This window comes from Odontesthes bonariensis, chromosome 6 (genome assembly GCF_027942865.1).
Source record: "Odontesthes bonariensis isolate fOdoBon6 chromosome 6, fOdoBon6.hap1, whole genome shotgun sequence".
NCBI lineage: Eukaryota > Metazoa > Chordata > Actinopteri > Atheriniformes > Atherinopsidae > Odontesthes > Odontesthes bonariensis.
In genome coordinates, this window is record NC_134511.1 from 29,952,281 (window position 1) to 29,972,681 (window position 20,401).

Consider the following 20,401-nt stretch of genomic DNA (forward strand, 5'->3'; position numbering starts at 1 on the left):
GAATCCGCCCACATCGCATCGCTTGTACTCGCTTGTACTCTCCTCGCCTACTCGCCTCCTCGCCTCGCGTGAACACATAGACATTCTATTGACTTCACTCGCTGAGCGAGTAAATAGCAGCGACGTGTGTGTATGGGGCTTAAGAGTAGGTTATTGACTGTGGCTTTAGGCTAAACTCAACTTAATTGTGTCCATCACGTGAAAACCAGTGTGAGTTGCTTTATTTAAAAAAATGAATTTCGTGTTTTCAATTTATAGGAAGCAGTTCGCCGCCTGCATAACTCACCGTGGCATTATAATCCAGGTCAAGGGTAAGAATAAGTGAATGTTCTCCCAATATCTAGTTGAGTTGGACCCGATGTTACGTTACGTCAATGCAGTTTTTTTTTTATTAACCATAGGCCTATTGTTTTTACAGGCTACTGTCACCTCACAATATGGATGTAACGAGTCGCTTGAAGGAGGCGGTGTCAAACAGTACGAACTTCAGAGAGGCAGACATGGACACTATCGAGGGTGAGCGGCGCTGACTTTTACCACGGCTCTGGCACTGATACTTTTAAGCACTGGTCATTTTATTCATTCCTCTTGTTGTTTTTTTTAGCTGCGTGACGGACCTGTGTGCTGTGCTACAGGCGCGTCTTGAAGCCAACCCGAAATACTCACTGTCTCACCACAGAAGAGTGAAAGAGAGTAAGAACATATACGCTGTCAATATGACTTTCGTTACTTTATAGACAAGTTGTCAATATGCTGTGCATGGATAGACTATGTTTTGATTATTTATTGGTTATTCCAACAGCTCCCAGAAGCCAGCTTCTGATCCAGGATGAGGACGTCTGACAACTCCCGCAGACCCTGCAGGGACCGGAGTAATGCGGATTCCAAACGGCGGCGTTTAGGCTTGTTGTGTATATTGTAGGCTACAGCAGTGTGTGTGTATATAGTTTTCAATTCTTTATTATCAATATGGTTCTTATTACAATGTAAGCTATGTACATTGTGTGGTGTGGCAATAAAAGCGCTTTAAAAAAAAAAAAGTTTCCTTTTTCATTTCCTCAATAGATTCACGTCATTCATGCCTGCATTCATTGCCTAGTCATAGTGCAGCTTATAAGAATGACGTGAATATATGAAGTACACAAACATCCCAGGAATATTAGTAATCATAATCACAATTATTAATCATAATTGCTGAGTGACATGCCCATATAAAGTATGCATATATTAACCTTATTGGCCAATGGGCGGTCAGCTTTACAGGAGCTTTTTTATGTAATCACGTGCCTTTTTCGTCCAATACCAGCGAGGCCAGTGAGAGGTCCAGGCACTCTCACAGCGGGGTGCTAATCGCTGAGCCATTAGCACCCCGCTGTGAGAGCCCGCCGCGAGTCGGGTTCGTTTCCGACGATTTTCTCGCTCAACAAACTTAAAGTTTGTCTGCCTGCAAGCGCCCAGGTGCGTCCGAAAATTAGGCAAATTCGTGGATGTTCACTGCCGTCCACAGTGACACAAATCCCTCTTTTCGTGCAGTGCACGTCGTTTTTTTTGTCCTTCGGTACCTCACTTTCTCTCCCCTCCCTCTCCCCCTCACTCTCCCTCTCCTTACGCGTTTTGCTCTGCTTCTGCCAGTGCTAGACGGAGAGTTTTTTTTCCTCGGTCGGTGCCTTAATGTCTCCACTGCCCTCATGGAAGCGTGTGCTCCACACATCTGACCAATCACACGCAGCTTTCAATTAATAAGGTGACGGGGCTGCTTTAATACTTTTTCGTACTGTGGTGGGTATTTGTATTTAATACAGTGAGTTCTTCATCTCTAGTGGTTCAAAACTTGTGTTGTTCACATGTTTTTTATCCTTCATAGTTTTATACTTTAATTTAATAGCACTGAAAGTGATACTTGTATTATGCCTTTTTGTTATGAAGCTGCTTTAATACTTTTTCGTACTGTGGTGAGTATTTGTAATACAGTGAGTTCTCCATCTCTAAGCCTAGTAGTTCAAAACTGGTGTTGTTCACATTGTCTTTTTTATCCTTCATAGTTTTATACTTTAATTTAATAGCACTGTATTTGATATTTGTATTGTGGCACCTTTTTTGTTATGAAGCTGCTTTGATACTTTTTCGTATTGTGGTGGGTGTTTGTATTTATAACTGTTTAATTTATTTTAAGTTATTTTTGTGGAAGTGGTGCTATTTTGTGATAATTTAATTGGTTATAATAAAACTTTTATTTATAAAGCACTGTTATGCAGCATTTTTACTCATCATAAGTGCTTAACAATGTCAATAATGAAACAAAATGTTATAAAATTAGGTTTAAGCTATTAATTAATTAATAATGTAAAAATATATATATGGGGAGCCGTTTGGGAGCCATTAGAGCCGCATCTCGAAAAAGAGACGAAAATCCCATCACTAGTCTGTGGACTTCGCTGCGTTTGTGTGTGGATTTTGAGACTCCCCTGTATGGGGTAAGAAATCGGTCAAAAAGAAACGTGCATCCGTGCAAGTAATCCGCGCATATTTGGGAAATATGTGTGTCTTTGGTTGTAGTTAAGCATAAAATAAATATGTGCAATCTCTAAAAATGAGTCCATCTGTGTTTATAATGGGTTGTGTTTGGATATTTGTCAAAATACGAATTGAAAAGTTACGACATCAAAAAATACATACACGAATCGAAAAGTTACGAATTCAAAAGTTACGAATACGAATTTCTCAAGTGCAGGAAAGGGGACAAAAATACGTCATCGCTGACGTGATGACGAAAATTCGATCGCCCCATCAGCGCAGCCGGTGATACTAGAACATATTTTGACTGAATAAACTTGGCTTGTGAATAAACTCGGCACGTTTATCTAGGTAGGTGAGGTAGTTCATAGTGGTAACCACTTAAATCCTACATAAGAGGGGAAATTGTGACAAGTAATGGTAGGATTAAGTTGACAAGTGCATGCGAAATCAAATGTATAGGCTATCCTAATAAACTACGATTGCTGAACAGGAGGACGACGTACAGCTTTAAGTTTATTCACAGCGCATTTCATACACAAAAAATAAAGGGAAAATAGCTTTAACATACAGGTTCATCCGCTGCTGAAGCCCCTTGTTGTGTCATGCTTTAAATCACAAACGCAATCCAGTAAATATTTACTAGTATAGTATAGTATAGTATAGTATAGTATAGTATAGTATAGTATATAGAGTCCGCACTGTGGTCAAAGTCAAAATATGTTCTAGTATCACCAGCCGTGCTGATGGGGTGATCAAATTTTCTTCTGCTGGTGATGCCTGTGACGTGATGACGTCAGCGATGACGTATTTTTGTCCCCTTTCCTGCACTTGAGAAATTCGTATTCGTAACTTTTGAATTCGTAACTTTTCGATTTGTGTATGTATTTTTTGATGTCGTAACTTTTCAATTCGTATTTTGACAAATATCAAAACACAACCCATTATAAACACAGATGGACTCATTTTTAGAGATTGCACATATTTATTTTATGCTCAACTACAACCAAAGACGCACACATTTCCCAAATATGCGCGGATTACTTACACGGATGCACGTTTCTTTTTGACCGATTTCTTACCCCATACCCCTGACTTGTGTCAACCCACAAATGTCTTTTTTTTTAAACATGGAATGATCTGCAACCAATCAGATATCTTCCTTGTTTCAGCCAATCATAAGAACACACCCCTCGTGGGAGACGATTTACTCAGAAGCCAATCACATTCAACCGCATGTGAATTTCAGTTAGTTCAACCACGGCTTCCAGCAACGACAGCGGAGCGCTAAGTGAAACATATATTTTAACATGTTTGGCTACTTAATCCCCTTGTTATGAGAAGTTGTTTAGTTATTAATCTTAATCACTTTAATTGTGCAACTATCAATACAAGCCAGCCAGCTAAGCGAGTGAGCTACGCTAGCGCCTCTGCATGCCAAGAGGCCCAGGCTAGTATGTTTCCAGAAAGTTTCTTGAGAATAAAGTGACTGTTTGACAGCTCATCCAGCAAGCCTCTTCTCTCCTCTGGATGCATTCGTAGAAGTTACACATATTTAAAAAAATTTGGCTGTGATTTTCTAGTGACAAGCAAAATAGTGGAGGAGATCAGGAGGCCAAAATTAGACAAATGAGAGCAAAGTCTCTTACCTGAAGTAGACACTGGTCAGAGTGCTTTTAATGACTGACAATACAAGCTAGAGGGGGTAGCTGGACTGATAGCTGTTGCTATCAGTCCAGCAACAGGACCAGCAACAGCACCAACAAAAGCAAATGTAGCACACATCTTAGATTGTTCCACATTTTTCTGAGACTACTCCCGAGTGGTAACAATAGCATGTAGATGTGTGTTTGCAAAACACCAAACATGTGCCATTTCAATACAAATGCCATTAAAGGGTTTATTAGCACACCTGTTATTATCTTATCTATCAAAGAGCACAAATCATTGTAGTGGACCTTATGGACACTGCAATTCAACACAATCAAGTTACATGATGCTTTCCTAACATGATCTTTTGTGTGTCGTAGGTACCATGTGTGTGTGGCCATCCTGATCTATTTCCTTCCTCTGCTGGTGATGGGTTGGGCCTACCTTGTGGTGGGACTAACCCTCTGGGCTAGCGAGATCCCTGGAGATTCATCTGACCGCTACAAGGAGCAGCTGATGGCCAAGAGAAAGGTAAACTGCTCTATAGATGAAAGACCCTCCCTCTTTTACTTTTTACCACATACGTCTCGTGGTTGAGATGTTCGTGTCTCCCTCTACTTTTTTTCCTCTAGTGATAAAAAAATCATCACAGCATCACAAACTCCTTTCATCCTCTCCTTTTTAAAACATTTTTATATGAGTTTTCCAGCCCACTTGTTGTTTTTTTCAGCCAACCACAGCCTCTTCATCTTCTGTTTTTCAGTATTGACAGAACTTTTATATAGCTTTAGTAGTTTATATGATTCTGTTTTCTGTATTTTGGCTTGAATAGTGTATAGAAATAATAGAAATATCTCAACCATTGTTTGAGGGATTGATGATTGAGGAATTGCTGATTAATTACAGACATTTGTGGTTTCCAAAGGATGCATCAGAACTTAAGAATGGAGGTGTTTACTTGTATATATTAATCAACTCTCTTGGAATTTGTGGATTACAGACATATTGCATATTCGAACAAACACAAACCAAAAATCCTCAGCTAAACTACAGCAGTTCTTTGTTCTTTATTAAATGCACCTCTCCTTTATTGCACAAATAACCAGCTTGCAATAAACTGATTATCTCCAATGAGGCAGTCTCTCCCATCTGTTTCATCTCTCCAAAATTTTTCGATTGAGTTATCTCAGTTGTACTTATCTGTTATTGACAGAGCGCTATCTGTCAATAAAAGATAACTCAATAACTCTGTTACTGTGCTGCAGAGTTCAAAGCAGCTGAGGATTTTCTGGGCAGTTTAGTAGCCAACAAAGGGGCTTGTTACAGAAAGTGAATGCTGACAATCAATGCAGTCAAGCGTGTCTCATCAATAAGTGATTACAAATAAACAGGAAAGTGGTGATACCTGCCGTAACACTGTTGTTTCTGATGGCTTTTCTCTTGTAGTATGGTCCTCTAATAATGCATGGCATGTTGGGTACCAAAATCACTGTTACTGTGAATGACTAACTGGATAAAGGATTTTCTGATTTTACAATCCCAACCCCAAAAATGTTGGGATGCTGTGTTAGATATGAATGAAATTATTTGTAAATCTTCAACAGATATTTTGTTAACAATAATAACATAATAACATTAGTTCATCTTTAATTCTCAATAACAATAGGACCGGGGCAATAAAAGGTGTGATACTGATACTAAAAGAAAAAGCTTCGTTGTTCCACTTTGTGTACGTGTAGACTCAGTCATTGATAAGACTAATCTTGATCTGCTTCCTACTTATTTACAGATCAATATTTTTCAAAAAAGCTCAGGAAGCTATTTCTATTCATACTCTGGATTATTCCTGCTGTATCTTCCTAGAGTCAGTGCAGAACTTTTGAACGGTGCTCCTTGAAGAGGGGGTTTTCTGATGGTGTAATGTGTTGTCATGTGTCCAACAGGTGGTGAAGATGATGATCGTCGTGGTGTGTACGTTTGCCATCTGCTGGCTGCCTTACCATGTCTACTTCCTTCTGCACCAGTTTTTCCCCCACATATTTGAAGAGGTGTTCATCCAGCAGTTCTACCTGGCTATCATGTGGTTGGCCATGAGCTCCACCATGTACAACCCCATCATCTACTGCTGCCTCAATGACAGGTTAGTCAACGCCTTCAAAAAAGTATGCGTGCAAATCTGTTGATGCATTACTTATTAGAAATAAAGTTTCAAATATTTACTTAATCTTTAAAGAGAGCTTTTATCTCAAACTAGAAACAGAAACTGCTATCTCATTGTATTCTGATAAAAAGAATCCATTGGGCCTCAAGCAAGAACATTTTCGTATTTTTATTAAATATTTCTCTTACTTTTTACTTACGAACACGCCACGTCAGATTCAACAAATGCTCTTAACTTCGGAAAAAGTGTGGAAACGACTGTAAATGATGAATCCCACCCGTGCGTATTTCAGTGCACGTGCACGAGGATACTTTACATACTCCACGCCCAAAATTATACCATATTAGGCTGTGCTTCCTCTCTCCTGTGCCAGGAAGTGTTGAGTGTTGAGTCATGAGAATGGCATCAAGGCGCAAAAAGAACACGTTTACAGGCTCTGAGATTGAAGTTCTGCTTTCAGAGATCCAAAAAGGAAAATCAAGAAAGTCATTTTTAGCAGCATCAGCAGTGGAATTAAGGGACCTGCTAAAGCGAAGAAATGGGAAGCAATTATGAGTGCTGTTAATTCCTGTGTCACCTGTAGTTCCTAACGTCACCGAAATAAAAAAGAAATGGTTTGATATGAAAATCCAAATCTGGCATGCCTGGCATCTGGCATCCCTCTTAATTTGTACTCGTTGGACAGCGGTGTATGGGAATTTGATGTACCATGGGTGATCATCTGATGAGAGTTTTGATGACCAAGGGGAGCGCCTGACTCACAGAGAACTGGGACACACCCGATCTGTCTCCCTCTGAAAGGTTCGAGTGGCCAAAAATCAAAGGGTGGTGAGGACCTGGATGTGTGGTGGAATTGGGTTTGATCGGCGTGTTTCTCTCTGGAGTTGTGGCTCTAGCAAGCTGCATATTTGCAGCAGCACAATCCTTGGCAATCTAAATCGCATCCCATTGACCTTGTTATATATGGAGTCAAATTAACCTTCAATTAGTGCATGATTTAAGTCAAACAGAATAATGTCAGCATCATTATGGGGTATAATGTATATATTTATTTATGTTTGCTTCAAAGTAATTAAATATGCAATCCATTAGTCAAGCAAACTTGATTCGAATAACAGCGAACTATTTTCCGAAACTGGTCTGGATCACTCGTAAATTCTGTTCGTACCTGAAAGGAAACGTAAAATACGAAAAGATTGGTGGATGCGCAAATTCTCTTAAATCACTCGTACGCACGATTTAGGAACAAATCTGTGCGTAGTGTGTACGGACGGTGTTGCATGAGGCCCATTGTGTGGGAAATTTCCTCTACTGTGGTTTAAATAAAAGACAAAGTATTTCAAACTTTAGGCCTGAGAAGCAGCATAGTGTAACATTTCCCTATCAGTAAATTGCTCTCAACAATAATGTCTAAAGAAGAAGATCAGAAAGATGTGGTGAAAACATAGTAATGGTACCAAACTATTTGAAAATTAATGTACAGGATCATTTTGGATTCAATATCACTGATGGAAAACTTTACAATTCCAACTTTACATATCCCAGGACAACACAAGGTACTTTTAGTGTGAGACCGATGAAGTTTTAGTGAATACAAATGTTTTTGGTATGTGCTGAAGGTATCTGTTGAAGTATTAATGGTTTCTGAGCTAGAGTACTTACAGTATGTATTAAAAATGTGTTTATTAATTTACAGATTCCTCCCTCTGTGACGTGTTTCACTACACTATTCACAACTACATGAATCAAATCATCTTGTTACTCATTCATTGCTGTTTCAATATACTCCATTTCACACCACTGATCACAACTTTTTGATTTGAACATGTTGTCAGGACTAAAGGAATCACGCAATGTTGATTTAAGTCCTCATGTACCAGAGTTAGTCATGGACTTCAGCAAGGTCCTGTGCTTTGAATAACACTCCTCATCTCACACGTGCTTCCATTAGGCAATTGAATTAAGGAAACGTGTCAGAAATTTGTATTGTTATATATATTACACCAAACTACACTTATCTATGAAACCAGATCAGTCAGTTGGTTAAACTACAGTGAAACATCAGAATTGGATCTAACCATGTAGTTGCTCTTTCTTACCTTGACCTTGAGTACTACTGTGAGGAAGCTTGGAGGTATATTTTGACCAGGATTTGTCCTTTAACAGACATCAAATATCCAAAATGCTGCAGCAGGAGTTCTGATGGGGACTAAGAGTGTCATAGTTCCCATCAGAACTGAAATGTAATGATATAGAATATAGAATCCTCCTATTTAAATCTAAAGCGCTTAATGACCAAGGTTCAAAGTAACAGTGCTCTGTTAGGGACCTCACAGTATTTGTCCCTAACAGAGCACTTTACTCTCAGACTGGAGGGTCAGTTTTGGTTCTAAAAAATACTTTTTCACACAGTGGTCGCGTCTCATCAGTGCAAAAAAAAGATCCTCGTAACGGCACCACCGTTCCTCTTCGGTCATTCACAAAGACCAAATAGAGGCGGCTCTACAAACAGTAAGCTGGTGTTGCAGAACCTGATGGGTGACAACAGTGTCATTATTTAGAGGAGTCTGTTCTGCCAAGCTGTTTTGTGCCAATTGGGAGCTAAGAGGCATATCAGTGGTTCATCAACTTCAAGCTCCATTCCACTTCTGTGATTACACACTGAACAAAATGCACAATGAAATGAGCTGTACGAAAAGGGCTACTGTTTCTCAAAGAGGAATGGGTCACAAAGCCTTCGGGGTCCTTTCCTGTGGAAACACCTCCCAGCTTGGGTTTGAGAAACAGAAAACCTCTCTACTTTTAAGTTTGGGTTTTTTAAGGCTTAAAACTTTTTGAAAGCCTGTTTATTTCTTTAAGAAATAAAGCATATAGTTGGCGCTGGCTCAGATGACCTAGAACCAAACCATAACCTTAAATAGGCCAACGGTACTGTGGGACACAACATATACACACTCACTTATATATACATTTCCAGCATGCACATCATGTAGGAATACACAAATGGACTGAAGTTAGGATAAACTTCAAACTCTGGCTTAATCTCACTGTGAACATTCACAGTCTATGCTCAGACTTCAGTGTTGGGAGCAGTCAGCCTTTAAACTAAAATGTCAATGAATCTGAAGATCTTTATTTTGCTAAATAAAGACAGCTGGTCAGCTCAGCTTGCTGTCTTTAATCAAGCATCTCCCATTGTTCTCCATCGCAGCCACTCGTCTTGGTGCTGGAGAGATGAGATTTCCCACTTGGCTGTTTTTCTTCTGAGAAGTTCATTAAGCCCTAAAAATGAAAATGTGTGGGTTGGATTAGCATGAGCTTAGTCTTAGTCATCATTCTGTCCAGGATATCAAACCATCTTTCATATCAATAGGCTTGGCAGAATTAAATAAAGTGCAGGATAAATTAAGGTCCTCTCTTCTCATTCATCAGTTTTCTTTCTGTCTTGCTGATAGAACTCCCTTTCCTCTCTCTTTGTGTTACTGTCTAATGTTGTTTTTAGTTGTACATTTAGCATTATTCCTTTATTACTTTTAGTGGCCAAACTTGTTTTCAGTAAGTGGACTCAATTCAAATCAAATGTGCCTCTGCGTGACAAAACTTTCTTAAAGTACATTGCTAACATTTGTGGAGATGAAACCTAGTCTTTAGCCTTATAATTTCTTTACAGCGAATGAGAACCACTTACACGTGTTGTGTTTTTTTTTTTAGCCCAGGCAGATTACCAATCTGTGATTTGGATTTCTGTGATTTAAATGTTCCTAATCAACCCAGTCTGGTATTAAAAATGACATTTTAAGTTTAAGATTAGAAAAATATCATGGCTTGCATTAAACAGACCCTGAACATATCATATCAAAATATTTTTATCTTGGATTCCTGGCTGCCAAGTCCCGCCCCCTTAAGTAAACCCATAAAACCAGACGCAATTTGTCAGATTTCGTCTCCATCAGCACAAATATAAAGTTCTCTGTATTTGACTGTGTCCCATTTTGCCGTAAGAACAGACTGGCAAAAAACATCTAAATGAAGTTAAACCGAGCCTTTTCTTTGCAGGTTTCGTGCTGGTTTTCAACAAGCATTTCGCTGGTGCCCCTGTGTCCCACAAGGCTCCTATGAAGGCCTGGAACTCAAGTCCACTCGCTACCTTCAGACCCAGACCAGCGTTTACAAGGCCAGCAGAATGGAGACCGCTGTATCCACGGTTCATGTTGGAGATGAGGTGGAGCAGCCCAAGATTAAGAATATAGGACTGGGACCTGTTGGAGCTGTGGTCGGGTTGAGACCGCACGGCTCATTTCTGGACCTCACTTCAAACGGATCTTCATCCCGCAGTGTCTCCAAAACTGTATCAGAGACATCCAGTTTCTACTCCAGTAACAACCTGCAGGAATAGTCAGCATTTTGCCAGACAGCAGGGAGAGAGTGTGCGTTAACTGTTCACGTCGCTGATTTCGCCAGCATCTCTTCATCCAAAGTACAGAGTGAATGTGTGAGTTTTTGATCAACATTTTTTCCAGTGTGCTTATTGGAACGTAATGGCAGGAAAGGTGGTCCCTGCTTTCTGAGCATTGTCTTCACCCACAGCGCCCTTGTAGAAATTACTCATGCCACTCACAGTTCATGATCATCCAGCATTCGAGAGATTTTCAGTGCCAAAAAGCAACAAAGAGCACCTCATCTACAAGAGCGCATTCCAGTTAAAAAGCTAAACTGAAGCAGATGCTAGCGCCTCCAACCTTCACAGCTTCTGCTTGTCACGGCAGGCTGCTGTCAGAGGGTTCACACATCCTTAATCACACTAGCTGTGTGACTTCACACAATGTCTATTTTGGATTGGAGCTTCTCTATAACATCAGACCATGTTGTGATGTGAATACAGAAGCTCCTACTTTTAATGGGGGTTGGAGGGGATTCTCACCAAAGAGAAAAAAATTCCCCCATCCTCAATTACAGAAAACCTGGTTTGCACAGCAGTTCTCTCCCTAGAATAGATGTTTTAAATACAAGCAAACCCTCTGCTAAAAAAAGGGCCAGAAAACTGAGAAAACAAAGTATTTACTTTAAACTTTGCCTTAGAGAATTTGTCCATGCTCATCATGCATGTGGGATCTGATCAGAATGCCAACTCTTATCTCTCTAAGCACGACAGCAACAGCAATCCAATGTGCAGAACGTGTCTGTCTGACTGAAAGGGTGCTCTGAGGATCCCCTGCAGACTTCGCTAAAAAGTTCTGGCAATCAGCGAAAACACCAGCAGCGACTGGCTCATCTTACATCTGGCAAAAGATTGACTTTTACAGCTGGCAGCATCATTCCTGAAACACAGAGATTCTTCAAATGCTGAGGAAGAAATGACTGACTTCAAGTGAAAACAGATTACACAAAAAGGCACCCAAATCTCAGACACCACCAGATCGAAACAAACAGCTAATGATGATTGAATTGTCAATTTCCAGTCAGTTGAACCAGGTCTGCAGATATCAGATGCACTCATTTGACTGGAAAGCAAGGCACCGCTTTCAACTGTTTTGTTTTTGCAGGTAGAAGCTGCTCTACCCTTCCCATCTGACTACAAACTACACCCTTAATCATAAATGAATCAAGGTTCTGCTGTGTTACAATTTTACCTCACATTTCTGCGTCTCTGGAGCACACTGTTGCATGCTGTGCTGGCCAAATTCACCTGTGACATCCTCAGTGGGTGGTGTGGATGATCAATTCTGTCCAGTACTACAAGGTGTCGCTGCATCAAAATGTGATCCAGCGACAGGTTGAAAGGTCTTTGCCGACTGTGGCCTGGAATGTGCACAGTCACTGATCTGTATCTTTTTAAAATGCAGCGATGTGCCTTGCTGCTTAGCATAATGTCTGAGAAAGGGCGAGGGGAGCACAGGAGGAGCTCTCGTTGCTCAGGTGCAGGAAAAAGACGGTGGTATCAGGCTACAAAATACTTACTGGAACAAACGGTCACAACTTCCTACAGCATTAGTACCTGCGCACACACACACACAAACACACACACACAATCAAACACTGAATCTATGAGATTAGCTCAAGCTTGTGTTGCAATATTCTTAGTCATACAGTCCTAAAAAGGACCTTAATTGTTTATTGTTCCACTTAATGTGACTGTGGTATCTGTGGAAATGTTTATGTGTCGTGTTTTTTTTTTTTGTTTTTTTTGATAGCTTCTTTTTTCACAAATGATCAATGGAAAACATTGAAGCTAAAATGTTTTACAGATATCCTGCTGTGAGCTCAACAGCTAAATCCACATGATTTACATATTTGCTGTGTACAGAAAAAAAAAACAGCAGAGCTATCAGGGCTCAGTTACACTATGTTTCATGGACATATCAAGAGAGAAGTTTCTTGTTGGCACCCTTCAATGAATTTAATTTCACACGCACACGTGTCCACAGTAGCTGGTCTATTCTTGACACACAAAGTCTGTCGCTCTGAATTCTCCCATCAGCTGAGGAGCAGTTGTGAAGCAGCTTGACTTTGGCAGAACTTCATGTTGGTGACTTGGACACATACTGAGGTGTGGGCAGGAGGCAGGAGGTTGCAGAACAAGTTATAAATCTGAGAGATTTCAGGAGATTAATGTCCTGGCAATAATCTGAATGACACACTTAGAATAAGATACAGAAAAAGATATTTATGAAAAAGTATAACATTTATACACATTTAGTAGGTAGGTTTATACAATACATGCTCACCTTCACAATCAGACAAATAACTATCTATTTCTCAAATATGGACCTCTAGCAAAAAACAATGGCCCCATGATATAAGTATTAATACAAACTTGATGGATAACAGACTTTTTTTCCAAAATGTGAATACAAGACTCAAGAAAATTCCCTTAACGTTGAATTTTTGTCAAAGAATGGACCCACATGTGTAACACAACATAAAGATTTAGAGAATCCATCTATCCATTTTCCCTACCCACTTAATCCGTCGGTCGGGTCGTGGGGGGGCTGGAGCCTATCCCAGCGGTCATCAGCCAAGAGGCGGGGTACACCCTGGACAGGTCAAAGATTTAGAGAATGTTTTTCTAAATTCAGTTGAGCAGGAGGATTTGATGAAGGCTTTGGGAGAAAAGAAAACTCTAGACTGACATTGGCTGATGGCTTTGACTGCCGATGGAGAGTGGCCAGGCACAGGGAGTGGAGCACTGATCAGGATGAGTTTGGCTGGATGACGGCCGAGTGATGTTACATGCTGTACACGTGTACAGAGAATTCTCTTATTCAAATCTAAAATTTTATGTATTAAGAAAGAATTTTAAAGAAAATCATCTGGTCCAAGAACCCACAAGCTACATCTCAGACTCTATAGGCCTCAGTTAGCATGGTAAATGTTGCAGTTCATGATATGTACAGTTAGAAAAGAACTGAACAATAACGTCACGTTATTGCTGCTAAAGGTGGTTCTAGTTACAGAATCAGGAGTTGTACGTTTTCACACATTGGTTCTGCATTTTAGCTTGGATTTTTTTTTTGATAAATAATGAACAAATAATATAAACAATGTGATGTGTCACGTATTATTGTTAATCTGAAGTTGTATTTACCAAATTTTAAGACCTCATAAAGACCAAAATAAAGTTTTGTGTTGTCCTTATAAGTAAAACCATGTGCATACCTTGTTTTTCACATAATATAGATGACGTAGTGATGATGACAGTTATTTTATTCAGCAAAGTTTGAGGAAATGCTGCTCTATACTAAGATTTAGGAAATCAGCAAACTTCCAAATTTGATGCAATATTAAAAAAGTTACTCTTACAAGAACTATGGACTTCAGGAAATATGCAGAAACAGAAAATGTATATCTAAGTATTATCAAGAATCCCACTCTTGTCAAGCAATAGTACTTTTTCCTACATAAGAGTGTATAGCATGTGATATATTCCAGCCGAGTAAGTATATTCTATTGAGCTGGTGTGTGTTACAGTCAGTGTTGTACTAGTCCACACCTCAAAATAAGTTCAGTTCACTGAGATCAAAATTGAAAAGTTTGTGTTCATAGTTCACAATTTGAAATCCTGAACGAACAGTCCCTAAAAATAACGAGTTCACAGTCATCGCTCACTTTTTTATGACATCCTAATTGGCTTCCTTACTTGGTACAAATAGCTAGGAAATTGTATGGAGTTCTAAACATCACAACCATCTAAGCAGATGTCACGGCTTGAGCACAAGCCGTCAAAGAATCCTCCAGACACTGAAGGAGAAAGGAGTCGTGAGAGACACTTGGAGAATAATTCGTACAATCACTTGGAGAAGGCCGATTTACCATAAAACATTGTGAAACAATCTAGCGAAGCCTGGTTGCTCCTGCAGCTCCTATAAGGACGTCGTAATGAGTGCTGATGAGGAACAGGTGTAATGGCCGCCCAGGCTCTCAGGAAAACCTGCTCAGCCCACCTAAGACTCAGAAACCAAAACAACAACAACAGCCAAGCATGATCGTGACAGCAGATGCATACACATTTCTGTGTTTATCTGTTTTATTACTAACAGTTGGGACACTAAAAATCAAGCTGTGATTGAAAAAAGGCCATGATGTTTTTAGTACATAGCCTACTTCATTTGAGTGAGTTTAACAGAGTTCATTTGAAACCAGGCAGTGATTTTTGTGGGTTTAAATATAGAGACTTTGCTTTCTGATATTCATAATACCATTCTGATCATGGAAATTCTGCTTCTGCCATAGGCTCTAAATTATCATAAACTGCGGAGTTCAAAGCAGTTTACATTAATCACTCAACATCAGCAACAATAATGAAGACAAGGGCAGCTCAGTAGTGTGGTGTTTAGCACTGTAGCCTCACAACAAGTGGGTTCCTGGTTTCAAAACCTGGCTGGGGGAGTTTGCATGTTCTCCCTGTGCATGGGTGGGTCCATTCTGGATACACTGGTTGCTTCCCACCATCCAAAACGTGCATGTTAGGTTGATTGGTGTTCCAAAAATTCAGAGCTTTCGAAGCTTTCATATACACAAATTTAAATTTCCAGATCTTGGTGACAACATAAGTGATGATGATCATCTGCTGGAGTTGTTTTGTTTGAGACTTAGGAACCACAGCATCATTATGTCTCAGTCAGAGACCTGAGCAGACTGAGCCAGGGCAGACTGCACTGTGGAAGAACATCATAATCTGGTTACACTCTAAATAAGGCTGGCAACCATAATGCCTCCAGCTCTGGTAGGATGATTTGGAGTCGGTGAACTGGATAGGAAAATGTGGCTTGTCTCCATGTAATTTTGCCAGTAAATTAGCAGTGATAGTACAGGAGTGTCATTGACATTGTTTTTATATTTGAATGGGGACCAACAGACTGCTCAAGGACAGTCAGACAAGGACTATTCTCTCCTGTGTAGGGACATCTGCCCTCACCTCTGTCACAGTGTCAGAACTAAGGTTTGCAATACAGCAGCACTTATATTCTGATTCTGATTCATATAAGTTATTTTGGATAGATTCGTTATTAGAATACACTACAAGTCACGTTTTTATCAATTTATTGTGTTGTGTTGAGGAAGTGTTCCCTGAACCATGCATGTGGCTAATCTCTATGTTAGATATATTACAATGGATTTGTGAGTGATTCACCGCTCAGTTTCTAAGACGAAAGTCTATAGAGTACTGATGAAGTACAGCAGTATGAAATCTAAACACTCAAATGCTAATACAGCTAGCAAAAACAACAACAATATACAAGATAAAAACCTTTTTGACAAAAATAAAATAGGGTTGAGATTATTCCAGCCTGTATTGTCTGATTAATCCTAAGGATTTATGAGTTTATAGAGGACATTTTAAGGGGGAAAAAAAATCACTTTTTCTGTGCATGCATTTGGGTGTCTGCAGTCATTAACGTCTCAAAATCTCAGCAAAAAACACAACCAAGGCTCCATATATCTGAAAATGTGTCATTCAGTGAGCCGTTCGGATTTGCAAAGTTAAGTTACTCTATAACATTATCCAGCCAGGTAACTCTGTATCACTGCCTAGCTTTAACTTCAGATGATGCTTCACTGAATCTCTTTCTTTCTCTTTGCTTTGCTATTTATTACAGGTCGTAACACAAAAAGGAAAAACTGCCAAGGGGGGTGGATACTTTTGCAAGCAAATGCATGTTAGACAGCATCATATTGTATTGCATCGAATCATACTGATTTAAAAAGAGGTATTGTCCCATTATTGCATCATATCCCATGTATAAACATATTTATTGAATGCTGAATTTAGGGAGAAATACACACTACTACGACAGAGATTCACTACATCCCAATCTAATTGTAACTACTGATAGTTAAGTACTCTCTGTCACAATACCCCTGAATTACTACAGTTTCTATTTAACTTGTCTTATCTTCTGTGATGCTGACAGACAGACAAACCAACTTTGTTGATGAAGTAATAAAAGTAAGGCTACAACATTCATGTGTATCTAACTGTCGCGGTCACATAATCATGCCAGGTAGTGGCAACAGTTGGAGCTCGTCCGTGTTGGGCTCTCAGTAATAGTTACTGATTATTAAGTATTGTCCCCAACCTTCTTTTTTGTAAACTTTTAATACAAATCCAATCTTTGTGTGACCCCTCATCACCTGACACATGCCTGTGAGCAAATCGGTCACACAGCAGTTTCTCTTAGGCCATTTTGGTTTGATCCAAAGAGACGAAAGCTTAAACGAAAAGACACAGGACTTGTTGGAACACATTAAAGGTCTGATTTGACGAAACATATCTATAGTATCAGTAACAGCTGTCTGAGCCAGAGAGGAATGTGGAGGTGGATTGAACACTGTGAACATACACTGTGAAAACCCACCTCATCACCTCATCATAACCTAATCATGACCAGTGAGTCAGGAATAATCCACACTCTGCATCCTGCATGCAGAGTGTGCTCCCTCATCTGCCCATCGCTCGGACAGGTCAAGTGGAGTGGGTTAATGAGAGACTGGAGCACTAATGAATGTGTAATCAACTTTGTTCAACGAGTGCTGCTTAAATGAGCGTCTCTTTCTGCCTCTCTAACACAAACGCACTCTCACCCAGCCGTCGCTGATGAGAGCTGTTGCGATGGAGACAAAGGATGCAAGCTTGTTGCTGAGGAGAGGCGCCAGGCAGGCTCCACGACAGGGTGAATGGTCTCATCAGCACCATCTCTTCCTGCGTTTCTATCCATCCCTCGCTCTCCAATCATGCTAATTACACCAGAGAAGTGGGGAAGGTAACTGGCAAAGCCCACGCAGAGGCACACACAAATACCAAATGTTGCCTAAACTTGTTGGTCTCATCACTAAATGAGCTGAAAATATAGAAATCTGAGACATGGGTGCATATCAAGTGTGTGTCAAGATGGAAACAGTTAATCTGCCACACTCGTATACAGTAGGCCTAAGTAGTTTTGACAGTACCACACAAATTGTTCAGTGCTTCTACATTAACTGATATATAGTTCGCAGTGCAAGTGTTAGTAAGAATGTAAACACATTTAAGAAGCTTTAGCGAGAGAAAAACATACTGACAAAGAGGTGTTACAGCATACAAAGAGAGAAACCACAGCACCCTCCAACATACAGCCTCTGCAATACAGTCCATAATCAGTGTTACGGTGTGTGTTACTGAAATCAGGTTGTGTATTGCAACTTCCTTCATCTTGTACAAATGCCAATCTCTCCCGTGGTCTCTTTTGTGAATCTACTTCTGATGTGACATCCATCCTTAGCTGAAAAGCTCACCCACACCTGTGACTAAGAGATATCTGTTTGTTGTATCGTAAAGGTATTTAATACATGGTCAGATGTGTAGTGCTGCCTCACAACACCTTGAATAAAAATTGTTTGTACTCTAGAGAAAGATGCCGACTCTGTGCCACAAGGAGACATCTTCTAACTGTATTAGTGCCTCTTTCGACAACGTTGGTCATATACCTCTCCCACGGCATGACGTGTCTGAAAACTAAATATCACTGCTTGTACCTGTCACAGTAAGCCTCTTATACTAATAAGATTGTAAATCTTTGAGCTTTACATTTTAACTATCTCATGGTTGGTATTTTTGGATTAGACCTTTAAGTCACAGCTGTCAGAATTCCTCCCTGATTCTAAATTTGAGAGCACTCTGACTGTCGTCTAATGTTAGACACTAAATAATAAGAAGTGCTTCTTTTAAAAAAAAACTAAATATCCCTTTAACGTTTTTCACAAGTTCTTTTTCTTGTCCAAGCAAAACACCTTTTACATGAATATTGTTTGGCAGCTGGCTATGTAGGGGGCTTGGTTCAAGACAATTGGGTATCACATCCCTAAATAACATCCCTTTCCTGATGACTCATGTTGTTCAGATGATGTAAATGTTGAATACAGTCCCCAGTGAGCACTGTTTTCAGAATACTCAAAGTTTTCTTTAAAGTAACACAAGCGAATTTAGCTAATTTCTTTGCTCTTTGGCTCCTTGTACAGTTGTGGGATGTAACACCATTGTCTCCAAGTGAGCCCTGCAAATGTACAGCCATACACATGAATTTGTTGTCGTGTTGAACAGACAACATCAAAAGCCCACACCCAGTGATTCCATTCGCAGCCAGTCAGGCGTATAGTGTGGGAGCCCTCTGAATGCATATCCCCCTGAGGGTACAGTGCGGCATTTTATACAGTTTCATCTTTCACACCCTGAAAGCTAAAAGTCAGCACTTTAACCTGAGAGTCACTTTCACATTTAAAGTTAATGTGCAGAACTGTTAAGCTAGCTGTTATCCATTATGATTTTATCGTAGTGTTTGTCATATCATAATTGTCAACCTGAGTCCAAATAATGATCTTGTACTTTTCAGACAGCGATGCATGCCAGCCTGAGTTTTATGTTGTATTGCTGTTTCTGTCATACTTAGTATTTTGATCTTTTTATTATAAAACTTCAGTGATGCTGTTACCATTAGAAAAGGGAAAAAAATCATTATCAACTGTGTTTTTTTGGTGCAAGTATTGCTCTGAGGTGATGTGTATCTGTTGCTGCCTCTGCTGTAATCTGTCATTTACAAAGTTTCATTAACTGTAAAATTGGTGACTTTATCTGTGCGCTCTGCTAAAATTTCAATGTAAAATTTGATGTCTATTAAAGAAAAAGTGTTATTCAAGTATCGATTTACAATTAGCCAAACGGGATTTGTGTTTCTTTTAGCCAACAAAGAGTATATTATGGAAGTGTGAGGGTTTCTCTTTTGCCCAGATCAAACATCAGCAGTGGCTAAGGGATGGAAACAAACATCTGGCACTGGAAGTGCTCAGAGAGAGGGAGTACAAACACTTACATTAACAAAAACAATATTTCATTTTGTTTTAAGTGTGTGCCACAGCTGAATCTCTGTCTTTGTAAAACCCTGACCTGCCCTGTGTTTGTTCAGAGATGAGAGAGAAGCAGCACAGACAGCAGCTGAGTGTTTGTGTGCCTGTACGCATGAAGCTAGAAAGGCAACAAACAACGCAGGTGTGTTTCTGGTGTCAGATAAAAACATGTCATGTACTGCATGCATAACAAAACAGGGAAGAGCTGCCTTCATGGGTCCGAACTCAGCAGATTCACCGTTACAGTGTAAGTGTTTCTGCAACAATCAGTTCTTTCACATTTGTTCCAATCTCAAAAACATAAGACAAAATACATGACAAAATAGCTTAGAACTGTCTTATACTTGTATGATATTAAGCATCATGTAGTTTTTTCTTAATAACCAAACAATATTTTTGAGTCATCAAACTGTAGTTTGAAAATATTTTTGTATCTTTAGAAAAATGCAGATCTGCAAAAATGTGGCATGAGGAAGACCTACTAAGTCGCCCCAGAACCCTTAGCCAGGTGTTCCTGATGTTATGGGTGAACAATCCCATATAGCAAGCTCAATCAGCTTAGCTTAGTATAGAAACTGAAGCAGGGTCAAACAGCTAGCTTGGCTCTGTCAAAAGTTGCCACAAGTAGCAAAAAGAGTGTTGAGTCTTCAGGACTTTCTGATAGAAACTCATGCCGCCTTGCACTGTTATAAAAATTTA

The 20,401-nt window shown here is 39.8% G+C and overlaps 1 protein-coding gene across 1 annotated transcript in view; it reads left to right on the forward strand.

The window, feature by feature from the left end:
* Window positions 1–19,511, forward strand: part of tacr1a (tachykinin receptor 1a) — a 75,265-nt gene extending 55,754 nt beyond the window's left edge. The window contains exons 3-5 of the mRNA XM_075468217.1: window positions 4,545–4,695; window positions 6,108–6,304; window positions 10,382–19,511. Coding sequence (XP_075324332.1) covers window positions 4,545–4,695; window positions 6,108–6,304; window positions 10,382–10,721 — 688 coding nt within the window. The 3' untranslated portion in view covers window positions 10,722–19,511. The remainder of the gene's footprint in view (window positions 1–4,544; window positions 4,696–6,107; window positions 6,305–10,381) is intronic.
* Window positions 19,512–20,401: the final 890 nt, after the last annotated feature.